The following is a 20,000-nucleotide window of genomic DNA, read 5'->3' on the forward strand; positions in this document are numbered from 1 at the left end:
TGTCCGAGCTCTAACTACTTTTAAAAGGCTCTAGTTGAAGTTGTACCGGTTTGTAAGTTCTGTATAGGATATATAAAAATAAATAAATAAATAAAAAGAATAAATAAAATAAAAACATTCTTTATCGATTAATATATACTTTTTATATCAACATTCTTCTTCTACGTTGCATGGTTTAATCATCGGTAATCTTAGAGGAAAATTTTTAATCCCCCAAAATTGAATTTTTCACAGATCCTGACATAAATAAAAAAAAAAAAAAAAATCTCAAAATTTCTATCTGATAATAGGAAAATGTTCTTTAAGAAGAACTGTTGTATATCTGTTGAATATTCCTTCGAATTCTTCGGAGTGTTGCGTAGATAACCATATACAGATTAACAAGATTTCCACATTATTAACAGGGGAAACAGTCTTGAGAACCTGGCTTGTCATCTCTGTAGCTTTTGGAAATAGTGGTGGTGAGAGAGTAGAGCCTTTCAGCACCATGCAAGGTGGTGGGTGTTAAGGAGCGTGATGCATTGCCTTGAGGTACTTGTGGTGCGAGGAGGCGTGGCGGAGGCTCACCTTTAGCTTCCCTCTCACTCGTGGAACCTTTGTTTGACGCCACTCCGCCACGCCAGGGAGAACTTGCCGCTCCTGACGAGGCGAAGGAGGAAGAGGAGGAGAATAAAAATGAGAGAGTAAGAGAATAACAGGAGGAGGAAAAGGAAGACGAGAAGGAGGAGAATGAAAATGAGGAGAGTAAGAGAATGAGAAGTGGAAAATAAAAATGAGAACAAGAGAAGAAGAGAAGGAAGACGAGGAGGGGAAAAAAGGCAATTAGGAAAGTAAGAGAATAAGAGGAAGAGGACGAGGAGGAGAATAAACTTAGGAACAAGAGGAAGGAGAGAAGGAGGAAAATGAGAAGAATAAGGAGGAGGAGGAGGAGGAGGAGGAGAGAGGGATATACTCGTACAGCAGCAGATCTGTGAATTTCAAGAAGGAAGAGAAGAAGAAGAGAAGTTAGAGGAAGTAGAGGAAGAGGAAGAGGAGGAGGAGGAAGACGAGGAGGAGGAAGTGGAGAAGGAATGAAATATGAACACAAGACACAGTGAATCTTTCCTTCATGTAAAAAAAACTTTCCACTTGATTCTTTCATTGATGACAAGTGAAAAGATATACAGTGTGTGTGTGTGTGTGTGTGTGTGTGTGTGTGTGTGTGTGTGTGTGTGTGTGTGTGTGTGTGTGTGTGTGTGTGTACCATGTCTTAATTTGTTTCACTTAGTTCCTCCTCCTCCTCCTCCTCCTCCTCCTCCTCCTCCTCCTCCTCCTCCTCCTCCTCCTCCTCCTCCTCCTCCTCCTCCTCTTCATCGATCCTCTTCGCCGACTTTGGTAATTATTTTGACTTTTAAAGTAGTTTGTGTTGACGTAAAGGCGAGGCTGACCACAAAACGGCAATCAAGAGAGAGAGAGAGAGAGAGAGAGAGAGAGAGAGAGAGAGAGAGAGAGAGAGAGAGAGAGAATGAAAAGGTCTTGCTCAGAAGGTATAACAGAGCGGCTGGGTTTGCTGTTTGTACGTGAGATTGTGTATGTTTAAGACACCTACTCAAACACTTCATTATCTCATCCCGACTACATTTACCAAGTTGGTGAGGTCTTGAAGTGCGTGCTCATGACTGTAGTGGTGGTGTGACAAGGTTCCTGCATCATCGGGGGTAAGGCACGTGCAGGAAGTTGATATCTCCTCCTCTGTGTGGCCTCTGGAATTTGTGTATGAGAACCTTTGTTGTTTAAAAATACTGCGCCTTAAATATATCTCTATACAGGTTCCTCTCCTTGTATGCTGTGTTTGCCTGGTGGATGTGCGTGTGGTATTCTAATAATTTCCAACTTCAATTTTAGTTTGTTGTTGTATTTATTAATTTACCTATTCATTTATTCATTTTGATTTAATTAATTGGTGTTTTTTTAAATTTTTTTATTGACAGTCAAAGTAAATGAGTCCTTGGATGAAAGTATAAATTATTACTAGGTGGTGTTCATTCTCTCTCTCTCTCTCTCTCTCTCTCTCTCTCTCTCTCTCTCTCTCTCTCTCTCTCTCTCTCTCTCTCTCTCTCTCTCTCTCTCTCTCTCTCTCTCTCTCTCTCTCTCTCTCTCACCCCCACAACCCCCCCACCCACCCACCCCCCACACACACACACACACACACACACACACACACACACACACACACACACACACACACACACACACACACACACACACACACATAAGGTTACTACACTGCAAACAAACACAGCAGTAAATGACCGCACGTTTTATTTACAAGTTATCACACAAAGACAAGTCAAGTCGCCGCCTCTATGTACAAATAATTTACAAACTGACCAATATTTTACACAATGTACACACACAGATAGTGGGTCTGGTGGGGGTACCTGTCTCGCGGTGTGTACAGGTGAGCACAGGTGTACACGTGAACGGGAAGATGGCAAGGTGCATGAGGCGGAGAGGTGAGGAGGGGATCGATAATAATGATAATGATAATAATAATAATAATAATAATGATAATGATAATAATAATAATAATAATAATAATAATAATAATAATAATCAGTAATGGTTTTATTTTATCTAATTATTTACAGGTATATATTGTTACCTGTCCATTGATATAATTTACACCTCACCTTTCCACCTCACACACACACACACACACACACACACACACACACACACACACACACACACACACACACACACACACACACACACACACACACACACACACACACACACACACACACACACACACACACACACACACACACACACACACAGGTCCACGTCCACTCCCTGTCATCATTATTAAAGTCGTTGATATAATTATTACTGTTATTCATTATTATCATTATTACACAATGAGAGGCTAAATAATGCCAGACTGTCACGAACTCTAGCTGGCTGGCACAGGAGACTGGAAAACAGACGCCACAGTAAAAACACCTCTATGGCCGCGAGATACAAAGACATGAATGGCGCGAACACTTTAACTTGGCTCACGTCACCAGATAAAACATTGAGATAACTTATTTAAGACACACACACACACTCACACTGACGTGACTCAAGTTTGATTAGCCGTTACGGAGAGACTTGTGGGTTTGAGGGTTGGCTGGGATGCTTGGTGGGTGAGGTGGGTGAGGTGGGGTTAAGTTAAGACCAGTTCTGTACACGTATTTGGTTCATCTCTGTATAGTGCTCGAGGAGAATGGCTGGCAAAGGTATGAAAGGATAAGTGTAATTAAACTGAAGATTGAAGGAAAGGTTTAGGGAAAAGAAAATGTTTAACTCTGTACATGTATTTGCTTATGTACGGAGTTTTAAGAAGGAGCTGTTAGTAAATAATGAGATGAAAAGTATACTTGAAACTGAAGATTAAATAAAGCATAAGATTCTCGGAAGACTAATAGTTTTATATCAGAAAATACTAAGTGATTATTTCTCTAGTTTAGTAACAAATATAGTGAATAGACAAAATGCGACATGGAATTAATAACTTTAGAGAGAAGTATGAAACATGAACATTAAAAAAAAAAATCTTATATGAAACAAATAATATATAAAAAAGTGAAGCATGTTAGTAAAGGAGGAGAGACAGTGAACACGTAGCGAGGACATGATACACTCTTGTAGCGGCAGGAGGACAACGGACAACCAGTGGTGCGTTATATTATATGGTGTAGCAAACCCCAGTACAGGATCTCATTACAATGGTAGGGAAGAACGAACGCATTTCCTTGCCGCCCTTGCACACCCAACAGACACCTTCTCCCTTCAGTAACACCGAAAGAGGAACGTATTTTTTACCGTCTTTAGTGACTTCACAGGTGTTTTCTTATGCTCACCTGTTAAGTGTCATTAATGAGTAACTGTTCTAACTGTCGATATTTTCCTAAGTTATATTCGTGATACTTGAAGGTCTTCCGATTCTTAGTTTTATTGATGCTAACCGTTATTTGTTATTTATAAGGTTATGGATTTGTTAGGTGAGCAAATTTGGCATTAAAATGAGGTTCATTCAAGGAAGATATTCACTCTGTGTTTACTGTATAGATTCTACACACGTGTCCCCATGTCCAACACAGGTACTCGGATAGGTAGTGGTGCGCCCCTCCCCCCTCCCCTCACCTTCCTAGACACAGGCAAACAGGGAGGCAGTGTCCCAGACCTCTACTTCTATTGAACGAAGTCGGTGGGGAGGGAAGAGTCTTTATATATATATATTTCTTGTTTTTTTTTTTTTTGGCCTCGTTAAAATGGGGGTTGTGTTCTGAATGTGTTTCGGAGCCTCACATGCAAAGTCTCGTCAGTTCGAAGCTCCATTGATTTAAGTTTGGCAACACCCTCTTTTCTTTGTTTCAGCTGACGTCCCAGAATTAGTCTCCCCATGCTTTTTTTTTTATTTATTGTTTTTGGTCTGAAGTTTCCTCCACTTAAATGTCCCGGAAATTAACCTCCAAACAGTCCGAAAACTTCTGAGTGAACTACGAAAGATGAAGGGAAAAAAAGTGAACGTTGAGTTTCGAAACTGGATTCACTTGTTTCGATCCTCATGCATACTTGAGAAAAAAAAATCACAAAATGCACAGTAAGATATTAAAAAAAAAAAAAAATGCGAAAAGAAAATGAAGTAGTCTTCAAACTCAGGTGACAGACTGGATCAAAATTGAATATTATGTAAAAAAAATAATAAAAATAATAAATAAATAAATAAATAGAATACACACACAAAAAAAAAAAAAAAAAAAAAGAAAGAAAGAAAGAAAGAAAACGGAGGTGATAACTTCAGACCTTTGGGGAGCATTGAAACAAATCATCTGAGCGCGGGAGGTGAGTGAAGCCCTTAGCGGAGCGGTGGGTAGCTTCAGGAACACGTGGGCGACACGACGGGGGTGCTACCGTAGGAATCCTGGTCAGTTCCCGTGGGTGTGGGCGTGGGTTTGTTCCTCTCCGCCCACGGTTTGATATTCTCGAGGGCGCAGAGGGAGGCGTTGGAGTTGTAGAGGGGCGTGGTGGGTGGGTCTGTGAGGAGGCCCTTGGAGAGTGCCTCTGCTTGCAGGGACATCATGAGTCTATTGGTGGCCTGTCGCTCCGCCTCGCGCTCCTCTGCCGCTTGCCTTCTGCAGGAGAGAAAACACAACAAAACTGTGATAACGCTTGTAGTAGTGAATTTTGATAAAAGGAGGAATGATTTGGAAAAAAAAAAGTAGTTTTAATTGAAAGAAAATTTTGCAAAACCTTCAAAGGATGCTACATATGGGGACCTGTTATTTTGAGTTTTCTCGGATAAATTCTGTCTGTCTGTGTTACTTATTATGTAACTAATGACATCACTCAGTCATTCGCTTAATCATTCCCTTGGTCACTCACTCAACCAGTCACTGACAAACACACTAACTTATCATCCCTCCCTCCCTCCCTCCCTCCTTGATTCACCTTCCGTTCCTCCCTCCGTCACTCCACCCACCCACCTTCTCACTCACCTCCACTTTGTCCTGCGATTCTGAAACCACGTCTTGACTTGCGCGTCTGTCATGTTGAGTTGCTTGGCCAGCTGGGCTCTCTCGCTGGACGCCAGGTACTTCTGCTTGTTGAACCTCTTCTCCAGCTCGTTCACCTGCGGGAGGACGGACAGGGGATGTGTGAGGGGCGGCGCAGGCACGGGGGAAGGAGGCAGAGAGGGTAGAAGAGGGAGTGTTGATTTATTGTTGGGAGTAGCTGGGAGTTGTGAATTAGAGGATTGGATGTGGATGGGAAAGGTGGGGAAGGAACGAGAGAGGGAGAGAAAGAGACAGAGACAGAGAGGGAGAGGGAGCGGTTTGCGGTTGGAGGAGGAGGAGCATGAGGAAGGAAGCGACAGGACGTGAAGGATTGCAGGCACCAACTGCAAGACGAGTGACTGACTCTGACTCACTCTCACTCACTCTCACTCGGTAACTCGCTCACAAGGACTCCGCTGACTTGTGCCTCATTCTCGCATCACCTCACTGACTTACTGACTTAACCTTCTCGCAATAACTCGCTCACACTTCGCCGACATGACTTATTGATTTGGGTTCCGCATATGAATTCGTTCACGATAGCTGACCGACTGATTGACTAACTGCCTGAATAACTGACTGAGTGCCTGACTGCCTGATTGACTGACTGACTGATTGACTAACTATTAACTAACTGACTGACTAACTAACTAACTAACTGACTGACTAACTAACTAACTAACTAACTAACTAACTAACTAACTAACTAACTAACTAACTAACTAACTAACTAACTAACTGACTGACTGACTGACTGACTGACTGACTGACTGACAGATTATGCTTCCATCAGGTCACCCTAACACCTTACTAGTCACTCATTTCACTCCATCTTCCGCACGTCACGGTTGAGTCAGGCAGGTGAGTTAATTGATATACAGGTGAGGGGCAGGTATAAGGGCAGGTATATAGCGTGAGTGAGGAGTGAGTGCCGCTGCGATGTGTTGGGTGCAGGCATCACGTGACTCGCTGTGACTCACCTCAACAAGCTATGAAAATTACAGGTCACTATGATATCACGTGATCTGGGAAAAGCCGATTTCTTGTTTTTTGCTGCTGCTGCTGCTGCTACTACTACTACTACTACTACTACTACTACTACTACTACTACTACTACTACTACTACTACTACTACTACTACTACTACTACTACTACTAAACTGACAATGTTACTACTATCAATGACGTTATTTTTACTACTACTACTACTACTACTACTACTACTACTACTACTACTACTACTACTATTACTTCTACTACTACTAAACTGACAATGTTACTACTATCAATGGCGTTATTTCTACTACTACTACTACTACTACTACTACTTTTACTACTACTACTACTACTAAACTGACAATAATGTTACTGCTATCAATGACGTTATTTTTACTACTACTACTACTACTACTACTACTACTACTATTACTATTACTATTACTACTACTACTACTATCACCACCACCGACACCACCACCACCACCTCTACAACCCTCTAATCTGGCGGATATGAAAAGTATTACGGGAACACCTACAAGGAGAAACACGGGAGCACCTTTCCTGCTTACCTGTACTCGTGTGAAGGAAGTGCGCGGCTTCTTGCGTTTAGGTGGTGTCCTCGACTGGTAGGGGTGGCCAACGCGGCGGGTTAGCGGGAACGGCCCTGCAGAAGCCGAAAGAGGAGGAAAATTAATAAAGATGTAGAATGTAATAAATTTTAGGATTAGTGAATATATAAAAAAATAGTGGTAATGCACAGGTTTTAAAGAAAATGATTAAAAACTATTATATTTTAGTTCTTGTATGTGTGTGTGTGTGTGTGTGTGTGTGTGTGTGTGTGTGTGTGTGTGTGTGTGTGTGTGTGTGTGTGGCCATGTTTATTATCGTTTCTCATCTCCTTGCAGTGTTGAGAGCAGGAGGGAGTGCCACCGCCGTCGCCGCCGCCACCACCGCCGCCGCCGCCACCCTTGTGATGTGGAGGGTGAGTTATCATTGTATTTATTGTTGTTCTTTACTCGCTGATAATGTGACTGACAACACTCGGGAAGTGTACACGTATTGATTGCATAGTCTCCCTCTTATTTTGGCGGGTTCGTAATACACAAAATACTTCAGATTCTTTCCTTTCCCCCTTGAAGAATTTCTCATTAAATTCTTAATAAACAAATATTGATTTTTTAAAAATTTGATTTTAGTGTTATTTTATTTATGTATGTCACTAGTAATCAAGTACTCAGATTTTTTTCTATTAAGCTTTTAATTTTAGTGGAGAAGAGTATATACATTTTTATTTAGAGTATAAACCAAGCTTTTCTAATTATTTCTTTTTATTTTATATTAATACTTTACTTTCTTCATTAAAATGTTTCTTTTAATTTACGTAATTAGTATGTAAAATTCAACCTTTTTTTCTTCTTCGAATCCAAATTCATTCGGTATTTATATCCATCTGTTTTATATTACTTTTTTGCGTCAACAACCTCGCTGTTGGCGCGGCGAAATCCAGGCAATCACCGCGTCTTTCTTTATCTTGGCTCAGTCGTTGCCTGATGCGCACGCGAGGGTTGTAATGTTGGCTAATGTGGCTCGTGGTGGGCGAGGTGATTGCGCTGAACTATTACAAAAGTTTGTGTCTAATTATGAGGCAAGTTTTCAGGTTTCTCTCTCTCTCTCTCTCTCTCTCTCTCTCTCTCTCTCTCTCTCTCTCTCTCTCTCTCTCTCTCTCTCTCTCTCTCTGGTAAACCATAAAAAATATCCATATGAGAGAGAGAGAGAGAGAGAGAGAGAGAGAGAGAGAGAGAGAGAGAGAGAGACACACACACACACACACACACACACACACACTGACCCTCATCGCATCTTCAAAATGTCACCAACACCACCAGCCCTCCCCCACCACCGCCACGAGTGCATCACAAACACACAAACACCGTAGTGCCAGTCACAGTGCCACAAGCAACACCAGACAACAGGGGAGGCGATGTGGTAGTTAACATTTCAACGCAGGCACCACCACCACCAGCACCACCACCACCACCACCACCATCATCTCCATTACCATTTAAAATACCATTGAGAGATCTTCAGGTCGCTGGAAATACGTACAGGAGCGTGGCTTGGTTTACACACACACACACACACACACACACACACACACACACACACACACACACACACACACACACACACACACACACGAATGTAGCTCAGGCCTTGCATACTACAACCAGGTACACACACACACACACACACACACACACACACACACACACACACACACACACACACACACACACACACACACACACACACACACACACCTTTAGCTCTCCCAGACACTTAAGTCAAATTAAGCAGGTAAAGTATAACGCCACGTATTTAGATAATAACCCTATACCTTCCCCAGCTTCCCTATAGGCGTGTATCTGCGTCTGGCTGCTGGGAAAGGGGGGAGGAAGGGGAGGGGAGGGGTTCGAACTTGGGGGTGGCAGGGTAGGAACAGGACAAACAACACCATAAACAAAACAGACCATATATTCACCTCCATCTGGCGAAGGAATAATGGCGGGGATACAGACGGAGGTGGTTCACTGGGTCGTACATTACCAAGGAACCATTTTTTCAAGTCGTGCTAGTCGTTCTCCTGCAGCCACATCACGCCCAGGTGTAGGTGTGAGGTAATGGCAGGTGAGTCTTTCAGGTGAAGGCAAATGAGGGCGGTTAGAGCGGCCGAAAACGGTGATAAAACAGGAATTGAAGAATGTGCGGCGTGTCTGGCGGGCGATCGCTGGCAACTCCACGTAAGACCCAGACCCCATATTTTAGTTAACTAGTGTTGCCAGAGTGGAGTCCAGCCTTCCCGGAGCGTTACGTCGCTTTTCAAAACTTCACCCATTGATTCAGGGCGTGCGTGGGGTGTGTAGCGTGCATTCCCAGGTGGTGCACGCCCGGCACGGCCTTCACCACCTGACCGATATCGAGCCGCCTTGGGAATACGCGAAAAAAGTTGGAAAAAGTGCGAGTGTGTGCGACGCGTTACCAGGTGAGCGAAGCCTTGAGGGAGGATGGGCTATTAGAGGTTTGATTTCCTGTGAATATGATTGTCCTGGAGAGGGAGGGAGAGAGGGAGAGATAGAGAGGGAGGGAGTGTGTGTGAGATCGGTAGAGCAAGAGAAAGACAGGGAGAGAGAGAGAAAGAGAGAGAATGAGAGGGAGAAGCCATTTTATCGAAGTTCTCGCTGTAATGGTGGCGGGTCCGTGGTATTTTCCGCGTGTTTTTTTATTTTATTTTTATGGTGAGGGAGGTAATGGTGTGATAGTGTGTGTTGTAGTGTTATAGTGCTGCGTAAAGGATGGCGAATTGGCGCAGAGTGCGTAATATAAACGGAAGAGTCGTATGAACGGGAGGGTGTTTGGTCATTGCTGCATGTTTGTTTCGCCAGTGCTAATAGAGAAATGGCCACAGAGGACAGTGCAGGTGTGTCAAAGTGAGGTGCTTTGGTCATGAGCTGAGGAGAGAATACTGGTGTTTGTTTCCTCAGTGGTGAAAGAAAAACGGGCATAGAGAGACAGTGTGTGCGAGTCAGATGTAGAGGCGAGAGTGCGGTGGTTCGGTGAGCTGGGGAAACATTAAGGGGGGATGCTGAAGAGGGGTGCACCTGGAGGAAAGAGATGAGAGGTGTATGAGTGCACTGAAGGAAGACTGGTGATGAGTGCAGCGGTGAAGTGAATAGTGGAGTACATACAGACAGATGATCCACTGTCGCGAGTCGTAGCGGAAGCAGCTCAAAGATGAATTTGTTTTAGTGATTGTGTTATTAATAAGTTGATTCTTAGTGTGTTTTAAATTTTTTTTTCTATTATGTTGCTTGTCATTGTTCATTCGATTTTTTTTTTTTTTTTCATTCCAGTGTTTTGTATTTACTCTTTTTTTTTTTTTTTTTTTTAAGTTCTTATTTATTAGTCCCTGATTTGACACAGGTAAATACAACACTGTGCTGTACTGTGCATGGTTTTAGTGCAGTATATATTTTTTGACGAGATATTATTATTATTATTATTATTATTATTATTATTATTATTATTATTATTATTATTATTATTATACTACTACTACTATTACTACTACTACTACTACTACTACTACTACTACTACTACTACTACTACTACTACTACTGCTATCGCCATGTATTAATTATATATTTACATGAGTGCATTATGGTAATAATAATTTGTATTATTGTTGTTTGTTGTTATTATTATTATTATTATTATTATTATTATTATTATTATCATCATCATCATCATCATTATTATTATTACTATCGTCTTCAACTTGATTATTATAATTAGTTTATTTCTTTTACTACTTCCACAATTAGCCACAATTTTCCTCTACATAATATTTTTGTTTGTGTGAGAGAGAGAGAGAGAGAGAGAGAGAGAGAGAGAGAGAGAGAGAGAGAGAGAGAGAGAGAGAGAGAGAGAGAGAGAGAGAGCTAACCATGCCCTATAACTGTTTTCATTCCACCCCTCTCTCTCTCTCTCTCTCTCTCTCTCTCTCTCTCTCTCTCTCTCTCTCTCTCTCTCTCTCTCTCTCTCTCTCTCTCTCTCTCTCTCTCTGCATCTGTAAACTTGCAATAAAACTGACCTTCATCTCTTCTCTTCCCTTTCCATTCCCTTTTTGTTTTATTTTTTTTATTTTCCATCCTCTTTTCTTCTCCATTTCATTCCCATTCCGTCCCTTCCCTTCTTTCTTTATTTTCCTCTTCACTTTTCCTCCTCTTTTCTCCTTTTACCTTCTCCTTCCTTCCGTTGCCTTTCTTTCCTCCCACCCATCCCATCAAAGTCTCATATGCCTCGCTCTTTTTCCTCCTCTCCCTTCCTCTCTCCCACACTCATAACTTCTCTCCTTCTCTCACCCTGTCCATCTCCGTCCTCCCTGTTTCTTTTTATTCTTATTTTATCGCTCGCTTTCTCTCTCTACGTCTTCTCGGTTTTAATCTCTCTCTCTCTCTCTCTCTCTCTCTCTCTCTCTCTCTCTCTCTCTCTCTCTCTCTCTCTCTCTCTCTCTCTCTCTCTCTCTCTCTCTCTCTCTCTCTCTCTCTCTCTCTCTCTCTCTCTCTCTCTCTCTCGCTCGCTCTCGGTCGTTTGGAGGCTCTCCCACACCTGCAGGGGCAAGAGGAGGGCAGTAAGAGGGTAACAAGAGGCCGGGAGAGCGGTGAGAGGTAATGAGAGGCGGCGGAGGGCGGCCTCTCACACCAGACCTCGGCATTTACAAGACGCCTCCACATTACCGAGTGTAAAGTGATGCTGCCCCTGGCGTGTGTGTGTGTGTGTGTGTGTGTGTGTGTGTGTGTGTGTGTGTGTGTGTGTGTGTGTGTGTGTGTGTGTGTGTACTACTACTACTACTACTACTACTACTACTACTACTACTACTACTACTACTACTACTACTACTACTACTACTACTACTACTACGACTACTTGTGGTGATACCGTTAACAGTAATGATAAATAATTTCGATAATATAAATTAATGGTGATGAAAATAATAATAATTATAATAATAACAATAATGATAATGATAGAAGTAGTAATAATAATAATAATAACAATAATAATAATAATAATAATAATAATAATAATAATAATGATAATAATAATAATAACAGTGATAACAACAATAATAATGTAAATATAATAATAATAATAATAATTTATTATTATTATTATTATTATTATTATTATTATTATTATTATTATTATTATTATTATTATTATTATTATCTTATTTATTTATTTATTTTTTATTATTATTGTTGTTAACATTATAAATTGTATTATCACTGTTATTATTAGTTATCAGTGCAGCAGTAACAGGACCAGTAGTAGCAATGCATAATACCAGTAGTAGTGGAAGTGGTGGTACTGTTACTGTAGTAGTAGTAGTAGTAGTAGTAAAATGTTAGTATCAGTATTGATATTAATATTAGTTTTAGTTGTATGAATGTTATTAATGGATAACCGTATAATCATTGCGATTGTAATTATAATAATTATGTATATTATGGTAGTATTATATGCAACAGTGATGATGGCAGTAATGAAACACACACACACACACACACACACACACACATATATATATAAAGGTTAAAGTAAAGTTATCTGGTGCCCGTTCCGTCAGCAGTGGATAACCCGCGACCCTGCCTCGTCGATAAGTGATGAGTGGTGGTGGCAGCGGCGGCGCCGCGGGTGGCGGGCCTGGCGTGGCTGGCGGGGCGCGGCGGTGCGGAGGGCGACGCTTTGCATTAATAACCCATCGAGCAAAACACACACAAGCACCGCCTCTTTTATAACGGCGGCATCAGCCAGTATTTATAGCAGCGGGGAGGGACGCGCCGCTACCGCCTGTGTGTTCAATGTTTCCACGCCAGGCTGATGACCTGCCACTTAAAACTAAACATGACACTATCAACACGCTACATTCATACCTGCACCTGATTTACACCTGTGATATTTACCGCTACACTAAGTACCCGTTATTTTTGGAATTAATCATCACTCATGTTGCGAAAATAATACAAAATCTGTCTAATAGAGCGCTGATCAATGCTGTGTGTACCGGCGGGCTGGCGAGGCGCTCCTTTGAATTTTTTCGCAGTAAGTTCCACCTCGGATAGTCAATAGTGAATAAATAGTGGCGATAATAATAACAATAATTCTCCATGACAAGAATCACCGGTGTAGGAACAAGGGCGTGATGTCAATAATTCGCCGCGTACACGAGTTGAGGCCACACCGACACTGCTGCCAACACACACACACACACACACACACACACACACACACACACACGATAACCCCTTCACCCACACCTTACCATAACACACAGACGCGCACACACCTCATAAACTCAACACCGCACCTGTCCTGTCCTTTCTTCAACCGCCTAATTAAAGCACCTCATTATACAGGTAACACGACCTCCTTAGTTAGCCATACAGGTAACCCTTTGATCACCTTGCCTATAACGATGTGATTAAAAAGGATGCGATTAGCGAAGGAAGCCCCGTCTTGTTAGTGACCACCCGCACGCCTGAAGCCTGACGCCCGCGGGATAGACTGATGGCTAATGGGCGCTAATAGGCTGATTAATGAGGGTAATTAGCGGAGGCGATGGGAGAATTGAAGTGAGTTGTTAGGGCATCCGTGGTGGGTATGGGGTATATGGGGTATGGGGTATGGGAAGGAGGTAAAGGGAGAGGGAGAGAGGAAGGTAGGTAAGGGAGGGAATATAACGGGATGCGCTTTCTTTTTTCCTCCTCCTCCTCCTCCTCCTCCTCCTCCTCCTCCTCCTCCTCCTCCTCCTCCTCCTCCTCCTCCTCCTCCTCTCCAGCCGTCGTGACTCGAAACAAACGGAATTAGTTGACAAAATTGATGTTGTATTATTATTTGTGTCTCATCCCATGTTTATTATTATTTTTAATGCTCACGTCCGTTTGCTTTATTAAGGTTTGTTAGTGTATCAGCATCTTTTTTTTTTTTGTGTTTTCTTTTTTTTTGAGATTAATTTTTTTTTTACGCATTTCATTATTTGTTTCGTTTAATTCCCTTCTTTCTTATTCACATTTGCTTATCTAATAATAATGTGTTTCATCTACTACTACTACTACTACTACTACTACTACTACTACTACTACTACTACTACTACTACTACTACTACTACTACTACTACCACACGTTATCTACTGTTCGTGTATCAGTGTCTAACATCTACTACAAACAATCTACTGTCTGCCACCTACTCCTTAATATGTTATATCTAGCGTGCCGTGTGATCGCTTAAGGCAAAACACAAGTACTTAAAACTCGCTAATATTTGCAGGTAGTCGCGCTCAAAATTCCTACTTTCACGTAATGTTGGCGGCAGTCACGACGAGCATGGAAAGACTTAACAGGTGACGGCCGCTGAAGGCAATTAGTGTGATTATTTTAAGCATCCTGAGTATTATTACATCACGAGTGTAAAATATAGCGTCGCTTACTGTATTACTGCCGCCATGTTTTTTTTTTTCTTTTTTTTTTTTTTTTTATTTATTATTATTTATTTTTTTAGGAGATTATTAGCCACGTGAATGACGATACTAATTAGGACTATTAATAAACGGTGCAAAATTAGTTATAAATAAATTTTAAGTGCTAGTATTTATGAGCATGAACCACATAAGTAATAATAATAATTTAATAATAATAATAATAATAATAATAATAATAATAATAATAATAATAATAATAATAACAACTACTACTTACAAACAGGGAAAATTAGTTAAAAATAAATGGAAAAAGGAGAGTATTGATATTTATGATAAAAAAAATACGATTACTAGAAAACTAAAAGGAATACGTAACGTTTGCGAAAAAAAAAAATAAAATACGGAGTGGAAAATATAAGAATTACGAGTGAAATGTGGAAAAGAATGATTTAAAATTACTATTTCATGATGCACGTGAAGTTATGGTCAGGAGAGAAAGAATAAGGTGAAGATGGAGAATTTATCCCAAACTCTCTCTCTCTCTCTCTCTCTCTCTCTCTCTCTCTCTCTCTCTCTCTCTCTCTCTCTCTCTCTCTCTCTCTCTCTCTCTCTCTCTCTCTCTCTCTCTCTCTCTCTCTCTCTCTCTCTCTCTCCCCCCACCCCCCCCACACACAAACACAAACACACACACACAGGTTCTACAGGTAAATCTCTGGCGTGGGACAGGTGTAAGGCAGCAGGTGGGAAGTAGAATTATTTACACCACTCTTAACATGTCACTTCCCCTCCTCTCTTTCTCTCACTCTCTCTTCCTCTTCCCTCCTCTTCCCTTCCCCTCGACAGCCCACCAATCACTGGCACAGGTAAATATCTCCTCCTCCTCCTTTTTTTTTCTCTCTCTTTCTCTCTCCCTTCCTCTCCTTGTCTTATGGTTATCTCTATCAGTGGCACTAGTTCTCTCTCTCTCTCTCTCTCTCTCTCTCTCTCTCTCTCTCTCTCTCTCTCTCTCTCTCTCTCTCTCTCTCTCTCTCTCTCTGCCATAAATAAATATTCTTCCTATACACCGTGATCTGAGTGAATAACCTCCTTCAGGCTTCCTTCCCCCTCGCCCGCCGCCCTTGATTCCCTTATTTTACGACCTCGCTAACGCTCGCCTAAGCATACGTTATAGCCGCCGTCTTCTTGTATTATGCAGAGATCGAAAGAAAACGTTGTGGGTGTGTGTGTATATGATTTTTTGAGGTTGATGTGTGTATGGATGTATTTGGTGTGGAGGAGGAGGAGGAGGAGGAGGAGGAGGAGGAGGAGGAGGAGGAGGAGGAGGAGGAAAGGAATGACTTGCTTTCATTGCTTGTTCATCTTTTTTTTTCTTTGTTAGAGATGAAAGTTTGAGTGTTTAGTACCTCGTGAAGACTGGCGGGGAGGATGGGAGAGCGAGGGAGAGGTGGGACAGGCGAGGGAGGGAAGGAGGTGATTAATACCGCGGCGTCCCTCCCGGCCCGCGTTACTATTATTATTACTATTAGCGGCGGTCCGTCCCTGCCTTATTAGAGCTTCTGTTCTCGTAAATTCGCGGGGCTGCGGCGGCAAGACAGATTGGATGCCGCGGAGCCTTGTGGGGGAGCGGGGGAGGGGAGAGGTACCGCCACCGGTGAGGTCTTTAGGACACGGTTCCCCGCCCCCTTCCCCACTGTAGCACGACTCGGGGAGGGGAGGAGGAGAGGTTGTTAGGTCAGCGTCATTCGAAAGATGAGGCAGAGATGGAGGTAGACAGAGGCACGCCTCTGCCTCGGGAGGGGATTGGAGGAGGAAGAGGAAGAGGAATGGGGGAGGGGGGTGTGGCTCTGATGTCTGGTGATTAGGAATGTTGTCAAGGTAGAGGGTGGGACGTGGGGGGGAGGAGGGGTGGGAACACTTGGCGGCCCCCTGGGGAGGGTGGCGGGGATGACAAGGTCTCCCGCAGCGGGTCATGGGATCCCCTTTCCGGTGCCACACAGCACGGCGTGACTCACCTGCCAGCCTGTCGAGGGTGGGGTAGTGGGGCGCCAGGGCGGTGGGTCTGTCGAAGGGTGACACGGGCAGTCCGGGTAGCCACGGGTGTGCCGCCCCCAGGCCCGCAAGCCCAGGGTAGCCCACGCCCACGGGCCGGTGTGCCGGCACACGCAGCACTGTGGGGGCGCCGCCCGCCAGAGGACCATAGGGTGGTGGCAAGCCTCCCAGGGCACCGTAAGCCATGTGGTAGTCGTCCGCGGCCTCCTCGTAGCTCTCATCGTCGTCGTGGTCGTCTTCGTGGTCGTCATCGTCGTCGCTTTCAACGCGGCGATCTTCCTCGTCGCTGCCGAGGTCCTTGTCGCCTAGCAGCGCCGAGATACTAAAGGAGAGGCGGGCGGCGGTGGGCGGCTTAGGCGGCCCGCGGGTCCCGGCGGGGCGGGGCAGGACCGGGGAGCGGGCGAACCGGGACGACTGTCCCCGTCCACGTTGATTTCTTCCTCCTGGTCCACCTCCAGTTCGAGGGCGGTCATGGCAGCGGGCGGCGGGCGAGGGGCCGTGGTGACGGCGGCGGCGGCGACGGCGGCAGCAGCAGCAGCAGCAGCAGCAGCGGCCGCGGCGGGTGTAAGGCGTGCGACGGTGACCGTGCGGGCGACACTCTCTCTCTCACACGCCCTCGCTGGCCTCGCACTGGGAGGTGAATGGCTTGGGTCGGGTCGGGCTGGCCTGGCCAGTCCTCCCGCCCACCACGCCCACCCCGCCGCCGGGGCGGGTCTTGGGCGGGACCCGGCCTCCATTGGCTACCCGGAGGCTCCGCCTTCCTCCCGCGTCCCGTGATTGGCCGCCGCTAAGTGATGGCCACCAAGTAAAGCCTACAAGATAGGAATCGAAAAAGAGGAGTCGGCCGCCTAAGTTAGGTGAGATTTTCTGCTAAATGAACCTCCATCCCTTTATCGAGAGCCGAGCGCGCACACCATAAAATCTGTTTTAAGTTAATTACACCGGATTTTCTGCGGCAAATCACAAGGAATGCTTTGTTACGTGACGAGCCCCGGGCAGGACGCCATGTGTGGGGCATCCCTCCCCTCCCCTCCCCAGGCCCAACTCCCTGCAGGGTCGCTAATGCGCTTAAAACACTTACCCGGCATTATAGGCCCTTTGTCAACACGCCCATCTTGGGTTTGTTTGTCTCTGTACAATTGGGTGATCCCGAGCAGCGATAACGGGCCGTTGTTTTTGTTTCCGCGGCGGCGAGGCGGCGGGAGGCGGCCGCCCAGGACCACGAGGCCCGCCATGCCCTGCAAGGCCCGGCTGACTCATGGTGACGCCCACACGATTTGTAGAACCTTTAGGGCGCGGCGCAGCAACACTGCCGAGGTGGCGTATGACAGCAGGAGGGGGGCCGTTTCCTGCAGGAGGCGCGGCAGCAGCACTCGCATCCCCTTCCTAATAAGTAACGTCACTCTAACAAAGAGGCGAGCCATCACTGCGCCACACGCACAAAGCCCCGCGGCCACACTTATAAAGTCAACAAATTACCTCTCGAATTCATGCATCTTAACCCAAGTGAATCCGAGCCTTTTGAAACAGTGAACCGAGGAAGTGAACCTTACACGACAAACCTTACAATCCAGGCTCCCCCATCCTCCCCGCCACTCTCCCTCCTCCCCCCCCCGCGCCGCCCATCCGACGATTGTGGTGGGCAGGGAACATAATGGAGACTCAGCCGAGCATTATTTAACCATTGTGTTCCACTGACAACTGATCCTAAATGAGCATTATCCTCCGTGGCCGCTCTCACGAAGGCGGGAGTCGAGGTTATTGATGCATGCAGGCACCAGGCAGCCTTCTCGTGCACTCCTTGCCTCCCCGCGCCTCTGCCTGCACCGACACTCCTTCCAGCTCCATCCTGCGCACTCCTGCTTTATCTGGTGCTTCTGTTCGCCTCATAGCGCCCTTTTTGTCTGATCACTCTTGCCTTATCCTGCTACATTCTTCTCCTTATTCTCCTCTTCCCCTTTTACATCCCAGCAAAGTTCTAAGAGTGGGATCGTCTTCCGCTGTGAGTTGTCGCTTCTGCTCCCTTTCTGTGCCCCCTGCTTAGTGTCTTGACCTTATTACGTCTTCGCGGGGACTCCTGCTGTGGGGGTGACTGAGGTGGTTTGGGGTTAAAGATTGAAGTGACACGGGTTTCTTTTGTCGGGGGGTTTGCCAAGGAGGTTGAGGGTGTTTGGTTGGATTGCGTGTCGTATTTGTGTGTGTGTGCGTGTGTTCTGTCTTCCTTTATGTTTGTTTATTAATGGTTTGTCTGTTTGAGTTCTTGTACTTGTGGTTTCTTTTAAATTTCTACATATTTTCTCCTCGTCTGTCTGTCTGTCTGTGTCGGTCGTCTCTCTCTCTCTCTCTCTCTCTCTCTCTCTCTCTCTCTCTCTCTCTCTCTCTCTCTCTCTCTCTCTCTCTCTCTCTCTCTCTCTCTCTCTCTCTCTCTCTCTCTCTCTCTCTCTCTCTCCGTGTGTGTATGTAAGAGTGGCCTGGAATTCAGTAAAGTTTGCTACTTGGTCCTAGAACTGAAGTGGTCGGGTCCCTTGAGCGGTGGACTGGAGTGGGCGGAGTGGGCGGGGTGGGCTGGAGTGGGCCAAAGTTCTTCCCAATGTTGAGCTTTAGTGGGGCTCGAAGTTCCTGGTGCTTGGAATCTGCCCAGGAGGAGAAGGAGGAGGAGGAAAGGAGGAGGAGGAGGAGGAGGAGGAGGAGGAGGAGGAGGAGGAGGAGGAGGAGGAGGAGGAGGAAGGAAAATGAAAGAGAGGTGTACGAGTAGAACTTACCTGAAGATGACACTGAAGAAGGTGATGATAATGATGATGATGATGAAAGAAAAGAAGCGAGAGGAGGGATGAACGAGAGAAGGAGGAAGAAGTAAAATAAAAATGAAAACCTCAGAAAGTAATGATGATGATAAAGACTGAAGGAAGAATCAGGAGGAAAGAATGTAAGAGAAGTGGAACAGGAAATAAAATATAAGGTGAAGGTGCTTGAAGAAGGTAATAAAGATGGTGTAAATTAAAGTAAGAAGCAAAAAGAGGTGGTGGAAGAAATATGAAGAGCTTGAAGAAGATGGCGCTGAAGAAGTTAATAATAATGATAAAGATGAAGACGGAACGAAGCAAGGAAAGGAGGAGGAGGAGGAGGAGGAGGAGGAGGAGGGATTTGAACTCGGAGGAAAAAAGTAAATTAGTGGTGTGAAGGGAAAAAAACGAAGAAAACAATAAGACCCTTTCAAGACTGCCAATAAAAGACAGACAAAGAGAGGAAAAAACAAATTAACGAAGAACACACACACACACACACACACACACACACACACACACACACACACACACACACAC

General features: G+C 44.6%; 2 protein-coding genes across 9 annotated transcripts in view; one reads left to right on the forward strand and one right to left on the reverse strand.

Annotated features, from left to right (window-relative positions):
• Positions 1 to 20,000, forward strand: part of LOC135112076 (3-oxo-5-alpha-steroid 4-dehydrogenase 1-like) — a 360,238-nt gene that overhangs the window by 58,616 nt on the left and 281,622 nt on the right. For all 8 annotated transcript variants that reach the window (XR_010274047.1, XR_010274046.1, XR_010274045.1 and 5 more), the window contains exon 2: positions 7,490 to 7,566. The gene's annotated coding sequence lies outside the window, so the exon portion shown is untranslated. The remainder of the gene's footprint in view (positions 1 to 7,489; positions 7,567 to 20,000) is intronic.
• Positions 2,715 to 18,657, reverse strand: LOC135112081 (T-cell leukemia homeobox protein 2-like). Its single transcript, XM_064026006.1, has 4 exons — positions 16,641 to 18,657; positions 7,154 to 7,248; positions 5,529 to 5,662; positions 2,715 to 5,165 (listed from the first exon to the last, which is right to left on the reverse strand). Exons 1-4 carry the CDS (start codon positions 16,861 to 16,863, stop codon positions 4,910 to 4,912), a joined length of 708 nt encoding a protein of 235 aa, XP_063882076.1. The 5' UTR covers positions 16,864 to 18,657; the 3' UTR covers positions 2,715 to 4,909.

Source organism: Scylla paramamosain, chromosome 23 (genome assembly GCF_035594125.1).
Source record: "Scylla paramamosain isolate STU-SP2022 chromosome 23, ASM3559412v1, whole genome shotgun sequence".
In the NCBI taxonomy this organism is placed as follows: domain Eukaryota; kingdom Metazoa; phylum Arthropoda; class Malacostraca; order Decapoda; family Portunidae; genus Scylla; species Scylla paramamosain.